The 11,233-nt window shown below is 42.9% G+C and overlaps 1 protein-coding gene across 1 annotated transcript; it reads left to right on the forward strand.

Moving 5' to 3' along the window:
* The first annotated feature begins 1,754 nt into the window (after positions 1-1,754).
* Positions 1,755-4,042, forward strand: CMTR2 (cap methyltransferase 2). Its single transcript, XM_009883264.1, is given in 2 exon segments — positions 1,755-2,772; positions 2,775-4,042. Coding segments are annotated over 2 exon segments (2,286 nt in total).
* Positions 4,043-11,233: the final 7,191 nt, after the last annotated feature.

Raw genomic sequence — 11,233 nt, forward strand, 5'->3', positions numbered from 1 at the left:
GGGCGGGCTGCCGGGAAGGGCCGGCCCGAGAGGGAGGTGGTGTGCGGGGCGCCGTCCCTCCCCCGGTGTTGGGGTGTGTGTGAGAGGCTGCGGGGTGGGCAGGAGCCCAGAGTTCTTCGGCAGGTTTGAGTCGAGCGCAGGCTGATGGGGACTGGAAATCATTATACAAAAGGAAAAGCCTGTTCCCTTGCTGTGCTTTGGATGAGAGCTTGTTGAGGGATTTGCTGGTGTGATCTGTAATTAAAAGGCCATGCTCATAGTTGGTATTTAAAAATGAAGTAAAACTGCTTCAAGGCACAGTGCTGCCCTGCGTTGCTCTCTGTTTTCCCCTTCTACTCAGCACCTGTAGTGAGAAATTTGTAGATTAAAGCCAAAATATGTCTGCATAAAGGAAAGTGAAACTAAATATGCTTACTGAAAGGCAGTCAGATTGAAGAAACGAGAGATGAAACATCACCCGTGTGTATATAACTGCATGCTGCTCCTCCTGATGGCTATGAGAGGAGACAGCCAGGGTTGCGGGGAGGTGGCCTGAGATGCTATGTGGATGAAAGGGGAAGGTTAAAGTGTTTAGGTTTGCCATACTTTGCTCTGCCTGCTTCCAGAGTTTCACTTCCTTCTCAATTTTAACCTAGTATTTTTTCACGCTAAACTGTTTTGTAACACTTGAGATGGTTGTGTTTTGCTTCTGAGGGAATGGGGTAGTTTGGGGGATGGTTAAAATGACAACACAAAGGGATTTCCTGTCTCTTGCAGTAATTTTGATTAAATTATTTTGCTTAAATGAACATCTTTGTTTTGAATAGGCTGCTGACTGGCTGATTTCTGGTTAGTGAACCTAACTTCTGCCTTGTGTGCCTTGTGCTGTGCGCTGGAGCAGATTGCAGCAGACTCGTTAGCTCTGTGCAGAGTGTGCTCATGTTAGTCTGCTTCAGGCCATGCAAAGCACAACACTTTGTGCTACTGCCTCCTTTAACATCAAGCACGAGTTACCATTCACCATGGGTGCAAGAAAGTCTCTTCTCACTTCGGATTTATCACTGTTTTTCCAGTAGGGAAAGCTAGGCGTAAAGATTTGCAGTGGCCTGGCAGAGAGGTGTAACACTAAGCACAGCAAAGGGGTTTTGCTTGCAGGCTGGTGTTAAACCTCTTGTCAGAGTCTCTTCAGTGTCAGGGCTGTTATTGGGGATGCCAGTGAGGGGGCTCTCCCAGCATCATACTGGGTGAGGTGGGAGAGGTGTGAGGGTTTGCTGTTGTCAGTTTGCTGCTCCCTGTCAAAGCTTGTGTCATGTGCTGTGAGGGAGGTGGATAAAAACTACCAGAATCGGATGAAAAGATTTCTGGGCCGCTTGTTTAATTTGTTTACCTTGTGGTATGTTCTCTTTTGTGGCCAAGAGAGATATAGGTCTAAACACTTAAATACAAATACAGTAAGCAGAGTATTCGGAGGTCAGTGAAGAGCCAAAGCAGCAGCCAAATCTTCTTCACTTCCTATGTAAGTAGCACGGAGGGTGATTGAACCTGTGAACCTCTTGATTGCCAAATAGCCTTATTCAGGATAGCCCTCATTTTCCTCATGGGTATGTGATTCTGTGCAGCATTTCTCTCTCATTCCAGAATACAGGGGTCAAACAGGAGAATTTTTATTTAAAAAAAAAACAAACCCCAAACTTTGCTTATTTACATACACTTGTGATTGGAGTGACGTTGTTTCTTCTCCCCTGCTGTCATCCAGGTTGTGAATCAATCCAAGAATGAACAAATGTAAGAAGCCTTATGTTGACCAGACTACAAACCTGGAAAAGTTCAGTCCTGAAATTCGTTCTGAAATCGAGAAGCTCTTTGCAAAGAAGTTTACTTACCCTAAGCCAGTGAATAATGAATGGCAGCTACCAGATCCCGGTGATGCTTTTACCTGCGATCACGAGGAATTCAACTCACTCCTGGCTCTGAAGGACTCGATGAACAAAGTGAAGAATCAACTGAGTGACAAGAACCTGGAAGAATGGCATCAGCACACCTCGTTTACTAATAAAGCGGGGAAAATAATTCCCCATGTGAAGAAATCTGTGAATGCTGAGCTGTGCACCCAGGCCTGGTGCAAGTTTCACGAGATCCTGTGCGGTTTTCCTCTTCTCCCGGAAGAAGCTCTTCAGGATGGAGAACTGAATACTGTCCACCTCTGTGAAGCACCTGGGGCTTTTATAGCCAGCCTCAATCACTACTTGAAATCCCATCATGTCCCTTGCGACTGGAATTGGGTCGCCAATACTCTAAACCCGTATCACGAAGCAAATGACACCCTGATGATGATCATGGATGACCGGCTTATAGCAAATACGTTGCCTTGGTGGTACTTTGGCCCAGATAACACGGGTGATGTAATGACATTGAAACATCTAACAGGACTTCAGAGCTTTGTAAGTAATATGGCCACGGTTCACTTGGTAACTGCTGATGGCAGCTTTGATTGCCAGGGAAACCCAGGTGAACAGGAGGCTCTTGTCTCACCCCTTCATTACTGTGAAACCGTCACTGCTTTAATGATCCTGGGTGCTGGAGGCTCCTTTGTTTTGAAGATGTTCACACTATTTGAACACTGTTCTACCAACCTGCTCTTTCTGCTAAACTGCTCTTTTGAGGAGGTCCATGTCTTTAAGCCGGCCACTAGCAAAGCTGGAAACTCAGAAGCCTATGTGATTTGTCTTCGTTATATGGGCAGAGAAAGCATTCATCTGCTCCTTTCTAAGATGATACAAAACTTCGGAGCAGAAATAAACCACTCTCTCCCCAGCATACGCTACCGGAGTCTTTTCTTAAAATCCATGAAGAGTGTTGCATGTTCTTCCACAAGTGCCAGGTAGAGACTATCTCTGAGAACATCCATCTTTTTGAGCGCATGGAAGAAGCGGAGCAGGTGAAACTGAATGAGTTAAGAGACTGTGCGGTAGAGTTCTTCATGCAAAGGCTTCGTATGAAACCCATTGCTAGAAATAACTGGCTTGTCAAGAAATCTCAGACCGGTTGCAGCATGAATGCAAAATGGTTTGGGCAAAGAAACAAATATTTTAGTACATACAATGAAAGGAAGATGCTGGAAACCCTTACATGGAATGATAAAGTGGCAAAGGGCTATTTTAATCACTGGGCTGAAGAACATAGTCTAAATAATGCTGGTAAAACATGCATCTTGGAAGGATCATCTTCTAACCTCGAGTGTAGCTTGTGGTACGTTTTGGAAGGAAAAAGGCTACCAGTGGTAAAATGTTCTCCGTTTTGTGATGGTCAAGTGTTGGAAAATCTTAATGAAGCTATGAAAGAATTGATGGGGGGGAGGCTGAAAAGCAGACAAATGCTGCAGACTTGTCATTCCTGTGAAGTTCTTCCTGGGGCACTGATATTGGCAGAAGTCTCTGATCTTTCCAGGTGTCATCAGGAAGTCCTAAGCGAAAGATATAGTGACCAATTCAAGTGCCTTGTGGTGGGCTTTCCATCCCTCTGTGATACTGAAATCCAACCCAGTGTGGAAATAAAGCTTCTGGACTCAGCCACACTGCTGGCTTTCAGCTTCTCTTTGCTTTATGATGGAGAACCAAAGTACCAGCAGCAGCTTTTGGAGTGTGTCCTGTGTTCGTTGAATCAGCTTACAGTGGGAGATGCATTGGTTTTGCCTATTCTCTCCTGTTTTACACGCTTCACGGCTGGCCTGGTCTTTATACTGCACTGCTGTTTCAGATGCATCACGTTTGCTTGTCCGACCTCCCGTGAACCGCCCAGGACTAGTGCCGCTTTGCTGTGCGTTGGTTACCGAGGCCTCCCAAATCCAGTTGTTGAGTATCTGCAGCATCTGAATAAACTCATGAGCTCTCTACTAGACACGGACTCAGCCCAGCAGGTTTTGCAGTTTGTGCCGATGGAGGTTCTCCTCCAGGGCAAGCTGTTGGAGTTCTTGTGGGATTTAAACACGGCCATTGCGAAGAGACAGCTCCACTTGATTGTGCAAGCTAAGCAGCAGCAAATGACTAGCGATATTCCACTTTAAAATAATTCTAGAATTGAGCAAGTTGCTGCTGCTAGACCGTGTTTCACAGGCGGGTAGAAGGTGTTAAAAACATTGTTAATGTGAAGGTAACATTACTGTAAAACCTTGGTGTGACATTGTTAGCGTTGGGAGGATGTTTTGAGCTATCAATGCCACTTGCACTGTATTGGCCTGTCGTACAGGAACCTGAGGCTTAATCTCAGGCGTGAGGGACTTGGGAGGTGGGGAAACTTTCTCCTCTCTCATGTCTCTCCCTGAGCAAATGTCTTTACAGACCACTTGGCTCAGAACCATAGCCTTCGTGATGAGAGGTGGTATGGTGCTTTATACCTGTTGTATCAGGCCAGAGGATGGGGGACCCTGGTGTGTGACATCAGCCCTCTTCTGTGGAGTGAAGATGTAGGAGCTTTGACACACCTCTGTACTTCTCCAGGGTTTGTAGAAACCAAAACATGAGGTTTGGGCCGGAAGGCTCAGCAGTGTGCACACCTGATGTAAGCCTTGAGGGATGAGTATCTTGTGAGCAGGCAGCTGTCTTGCAAAGGTTGGGTTAAAAATGACTGCCTGTAAGCAGTAGCAGAGGCATCCAGGGATAGATGCTGTTCAGTTTTGATTTTATTTATGCGAAGAGCAACAGGCTGTATGGTTTTTGGCAGGTTATTGTATGGCTTTTTCTCCCCATCAATGAATGGGTTGTTATAACTTTAAGTGGTTTATGGGTCCTCTTTAAAATCTTTTGAGACTCTTGAGTGAAACCAAAGACTTGCATCTATGGCAGTGGCTATTAATGAGGAACTGCAGATGTTTTTCAGGCTAAAAACACGATCACGCGTAGCTTTGTATATCAAGAAATGCTTTGGGTACCACTGGGGGAGCATTAAGCTGAAGAAATATGTGATAACTTTGGGAAAGTATGATTAAGATTTCAGTTGGTTCCCCTTAGGGATACAAATGTTGAAATTGGTAATGGACTGTTCCTTTAAGGGAGTCAAATTTTATTTTCCGTGTTGCTCCTTTCAGAGCTGAATTTTGAGGCCTAACTTGTGCGCGTTAACATTTAAGTTTGTGGTTTATGAGGAAAAACCTGCTCAGAGGGAGAAATGATGTTTAAAGGAAAAATGGCTTTGCTGTTGATCTGTGCAAGATCTTGTAGAAAAAAGATCGAAAGAGTGGAGTTGGAAGGAAAATGCAGTCTGATGAATTACCAGTCACCTTCTGGAAGCACCTCTAATTATATAATGTGGGAGCTTGAAGGATAATTGATTACTGGTAAGGATTAAAAACACTGAAAAACTGTTTTGTCTGGAGGAGCTGCACATTTAATAGGCTTTCGTGCCATGTTGATTGGGGCAGAGTTGGATGCATTTAACAGTTCATTTTTTATTTAAGAATTTGATAGGTGAATGAGTTGATGGCTCAGGTCTGACTAATTCATAACATTTTTGAAAAAAATCTTGCTTTTTACAGTTGTGCATAAATAGAAGCTGCCTAAACAAAAGCTTCTGGGATTGGTCATTGTCCATTTTAATTTATTTAAATGAACTTGCTCTTTTTGCGGTGAGCTGAGTCATGCTTCCACTCTGAGACCAGGAGGGAGAGGAACAGAGGCTGCAGAGTGGGAGATACACGCAGTAAGAGCTTGTCCTGTAAATAATTTTTGAACCTGTAAACTCAAGAGTGCACACAGGGCCACAGATGAATTTCACTGAGGAATAAAAAAGAAGTACTGAATACCAGAACAAAGAGGGGAAGAAATATTGTGGAAGCACAGATGATGAGATGGTGTCAAAGATCACCTGTAAAAGCCTTCTTTATCTGAAACACAAAGCAGTATAAAGATACTGTCCACCAAAGACACCCCTCTGTTGCTGCCACCGTTTCAGAGGTGATTAATGCTTCTGAGACACCCACTGAGCTGAAGCATTTGAAAAGACTTCTCTTAAATTGGGCTTAAATGAGATATTTCATGTGCTTGGGTGTGATTACACTGTGATACTCTGCCATGGTAGCACAAATAGCCAGAAGCATCTTATCTAGTAGGTACATAAATAACTTGGGTTTTTTCTTACTAACATTAGTCTTAAGATTTTAAAATTATTATTTTATAGGTAATGTCAAATCCTGAGGTGACTGACAGACTGTGAGAGAAAATGCATTTATTTTTTCAAGCTCTCCTTGGTCTGTTCTGTACAGCTGATGAACTGTGCAGACTTACTTGAAACTCCACCTATCCCACTGTTTCCTGTATTATCAGTCTATTTTTTTCTTTTTTTTTTTTGGAGAAGACATTTTAGATGGTTACAAAGCTTTGGGGGAGTTAGCACTGTCTACTTCAAGATACACTAGACTGAGCTAGTAGGGAAACATAACCCATCTGTTTGGAAGTACCCCAAAAAACTGTGCAAGCTCTCCTTGTGGAAAGCCGGATCTGTAAACCGAAAGAAATCCAATGTCCTGTGGATCCTGATGCCTGATTTGCTCTGGAGCTTTTTTTTGTTTGTTGGCAGACATGGAGAGATGACAGGAGAAACGCTTTGACAGCAGCTGCTCCTGTTAAAGGGAGAGGATGTGGTTTGGAGAGACTTTTCAAAAATATTATTGTTGTCTTAATGGCAGGAGTTTCAAAGTTAGGAATGACACTTCTCCGTTTAATTGTGAGAATCCTGCGTTGTCCTAGCTGTCTTTAGACCAGAGACTTCTTTGAGAGAAGTGACACTTAATGTCTGCTGTGACTTTTGGAATCTGTAAGAATGCACGGGAAGGATGTAGTAACCTTTGTGGAGAGGGTCTGATGACTCCTGCCTTCGAGGCTGTCAGGTTTTGGCCAATTTGATTTTTGGGTGACACCTGATGAAGTGTCTCAAGTGTCTTGGCTGCTTTTAAGTTGTTTTTTTTTAATGTGTTTCAAGATGAACTGTGTATGGTTTTTCATAATTAGGAGCTTCGGGTTTCACACAGGGGGAAATAAAATAGAGGGGATGGAGAGTATAAGTTGGTTATGATGTGAGTGAGATTGATGCAAACTTGAAGTAAGTTTAGTTTTGCAGCCCTGCTGTTGTAGGCTTCCAATGAAGGACCGATAATGTAGGCCCAGCGATTAGCTATGAGCTACATTATTGCTCTGAAACTTTTTGGATCTTTTGTTTTAAGCTGGCATAATGTTTTGAAATCGGTTGCATGAGGATTGAATGAATTGGGGACTCCACTAAGTGAAAATGCTGATTTTTTTTTTTAATTTAGTTCCGTTGAAGTTAAGAGACTTGCTACTTAGTTTTACTAATTTTGTATTATATTTAGATTCACTTGGATGTGCACAGATTGCATGTGTTCTTGCCACTGGCTTTCCAATTTGATTTCTATGAAACATAATGAGATTTAGAGTATGAAATCAGGTGGTCTATTAAATGGTACTAATTGGTGTCTATTCATCTTAATTTAAGGTGGACCTATCAAATTACTAGTAGTAAAAGTAGAATATGTAGCAGAAATGTATTCTGTTAGGAAAAACTACTTGGGACTTAACGGGGAGAGATTAATATTGCCTATGTAGAAAGTAGGAGAAAAGAAAAACACATGTTGATTTCTTGTTACTGCTTTGGGATGCAGAGCAACATGGAATCTATGATTCACTGGGAGCAAGGGGTGACCAGTAAGCTGAAGCCTCAGAGCCTTATAGCCTCCTGTTACCATCCCTAAAAACTGTCCTTTGACAGTTTTATGGTTGATTTTCAGCATGTTAATTTTGAGTGGGGGAAGTGGGGGAAATGCTGTGTAATTTGTCTTACCACCTTGGGTGATATGAAATGGGTTTGTTTATCAGCACTTGTCCCCATTTCCCACTTGTGAACTGGAGCCTTGAAATTTCAGTTTGTAGCCTTTGAATATCAGGCTTTTATTTTTTTTTTTTCAGCACTTCAGTAAGTGAAGACTGAGATTAAAATTTCCTTGCCAAAGTCTGGTAATGGTTTTTCCAACTCATTTGTGCAACTGTTTTCATGAATGCCATGCTGATATCCTGAGTTCCAGTTCTTTGTGTGCTTCAGTCACTTGACAGAGGGATCGAATGGAGCTGTTTATGCCAGAAATGCGCTCAGCCCGTGGCTCTTCATTGCTTACTCTTTAGGCAAGAATTTGAATTGCCATCAAGCCCTCTCTTGTGACTCCTTATGGGTCCAGAGCTGATTTCAAGTCTTAAGAATGAAATTTGCTAAAAAAATTAGCCAGTGGCTGTAGACTCCTAGAACAAGCAGAACCTTTAGGAGACATTTAAATGCAGGAAACTTTTCTACCAGCCAGGAGAGGCTAATATAAGATGCAGCTGATGGGATTTGCTAGCCTTCCTGTGCTAAAAATTCTTTAGAAAAGGCTTTGAAGCGTAACCACCTGAACAAACAGTTCACTGGTTGTGTGCTGCCTCTCTTGTACACATGGGTATGTTCATGTTTGCACGTGTGGAAACCCCCAGGACTGTACAGCCATGAAGCTTTTGCTCTGTAACTAATCCATGTGTGCTTTTGTTTTGAAGGATGTATATGTTTTTTGAAGTAGATGAAGGGATGTTGGTTTACATGGCTACTGCGTATTTTCATTTGGTGTGCAAATCGGTACTAAAAGACCTTTTTTTTTTTAAAGGAAAAGAAAATAAATGTTATTTGGAGAAAATAAAATATTTTATTTTAGGTTTTAAATGTTGCTATTTATGTGTTTCTTTACCAAAACACGGAACAACAATGAAGCACAGTAGGGAGAAGTCTGGGGGGGCATTAATATTTCATTTTTTGGAGCTATGATTCCCTCATCTTGCTGTTTGGATCCATCCCCAATGAGTGAAGGATACGGGGGCATTGGAGCAGGCAGCTCGGTGGGGGTGGTGTTTGGTTCTCCCTCTTTAACTGTCTTTGAACTGGTAAAGTGGAACAGTAAAGAGATGTGGTCATAGCGGTGCGCAGGAGGCCTGCGCCCAGTTCCCTTGGCCTTGTCACCGAGCTCTGCGGTCTTGTCCCCTTGTGTGGTTGCTGTCACCTGCTTTAGCAGCAAGGATTTTGTCTTGAGGATCTTCAGTTTCTCCTGGCTATGACAGCCACTCTGGTAGGACTAGGCTGTTACACACTCCACTTTACTTTTGTCTGCAAAGTCTGTTATTAATCCTTATCCAAATGTTTTCATTCCGAGCGCTTGCCTTCACTGAATGGTATTATTAAGAAAAAGCGGTGTGCCTTATTCCTCGGGGTTGGCTCTGCTGTGCTGACGAGGGTTCCAGCTGATTGTCTTTGGCTTGGCTGTCTGATTTATCTTGTGTTGCTTGCTAACTAATTTTGATTGCAATTATTAATGCTAATGTTGTTTTTTCCCCTCTCATTGCCTTTCTCTTTGGAAGAGAACTCCAAATCAGAGAGCTGGGGAAGATCATTGTGTCCTAGAGGTATGCCGTGACACAAGAAATATATACTGTTCTGATACCTTAATTTCCTTATAGCTAGCAGGTGTTGGTTGGGGAAATCTTTAAACTAGAAGTGCTGTTGAATGTATGCTGAAATGCAGGACAGTGCTGTCTCGCTTGATTTCGGTGAAGGTCTAGACCGAAGCATTGGCTGTCAATGTCAAAATGTACTTCAGGGGACGTGAGGACTTTGGAAATGAATGGTCTTTGAAAGGGGGGGCTGGGCTGGAGGAGACCATTAGGATTGTCAAGTTGATTTTGGTGGAAATATTGTTTAATGTGGTTTTACTGAATTATAGGGAAATGTAAATGCTCAGAATTGCATTCAGACTCATAAACAGGCTTTGAAATATCTGCATTCACAGTATAACGGTATAAAACCAGTGCCTGAAAACATATGAAATAGCAGATCAGAAAGTGAAGGGAAAATGTGGATGTCTTCATTTTGCTGCTGCAGTCCTTAAAAACTGCATATGTAGCTTCTTCAGTCCTTAAAGTCGATTTATACACTACATTATGTTCATTATAAATCTTATTTGAATTTTGGTTGATCTTAATATGCTAGTATGCCTGCCAGTTTTGGAGTTTAAATAGTTGCTGTTGAAAGCTAAGCCAAATCACTGAGCACAAAGCAAATCAGCTCTCTCCTTGGCTGAACAGATATTTAGCAAATTCTTTTACTGTGTGGTGTCAGGTCCTCACTGTCCCCCAGTGAGACTGGGGGGATGAAATTTTACCTGTAATACAACTTCTATTTGAACTAGCGCACCACGGTTAGTGGCCCCTTTTATTAAAACAATATTTTTCCTCCACAGGAAACTTGCAGACATCTATTAAAGTGCATCATTGTACTGCTTTACTAAATGAGGAAGACTGTCACTTGTTAAAGACTTGATTTATCTAAATTTGGGGGATAGCAGGGAGAAGTGACTGTCACTTGTTGGGGAATTGATTTATCTAAATTGGGGGATAGCAGAGAGAAGTGGATCGATATTCAAATCTTATTTGTTGCTGAAGCCAGGGGTCATTATCTGTATAGCGAAGAGATGAATGGACAAATGCTGCCCAATACAAATGAAAGCTCACGCGGTGGTACCTGTAGGTCCTGAGCTGTCAGGTACCTGTGCCTCAAAACAATTGAGCCAGTTGGTAACGAAACCTCAATTAGACTAAGGAATGAAGGGCATGTGGTGGTGAAGTGCCTTAATTTAAGTCTATAGAGAGTTAAGGTGATTAAATACTTGCTTTATAATCAGTTGACTGCCCCAGGTTGATGATGGAGCACAACTCAGCGCTCTTGAGTTGAAATGTAATGAAATCTATCTTGGGGTCACAATTAAACTCAGCTCCAAGGTGGCTGCTGAATAGCTCCGCGCTCCCTCAAATAATGATTTGAAACTCCTCGTCTCTGACAGACGAGTGTTCGGCGCGGGGCAGGACTGCAGCTGCTGGGGACATCTGAGCTGCTGAGTTCCCTGCGATGCTGATAGAAGGTGCCCAGCTATGTAGCGTGAGTAAACCCCACCGCGACCCACGTAGGCAGCACAGACAGCTCTGCGTGGAGTAGATGAGTAGCACAGGATGCATTTGGGATTCGCCTGGACTGGGATGGCTGTACGATTCCTGGCTGGTAGGAATGGCGATGTTCAGCAGTGGAGGCTTGCTGTCAGACCTGAAAAACACAGAGCAGCCCTGCATCTGTCAGAACTGGTGTTAGGTGTTTGCCTAACTGGAAGGGGCCCAGATCCAGC

The sequence above is a fragment of the Charadrius vociferus genome, unplaced genomic scaffold (assembly GCF_000708025.1).
Source record: "Charadrius vociferus isolate BGI_N301 unplaced genomic scaffold, ASM70802v2 scaffold964, whole genome shotgun sequence".
Lineage (NCBI taxonomy): Eukaryota > Metazoa > Chordata > Aves > Charadriiformes > Charadriidae > Charadrius > Charadrius vociferus.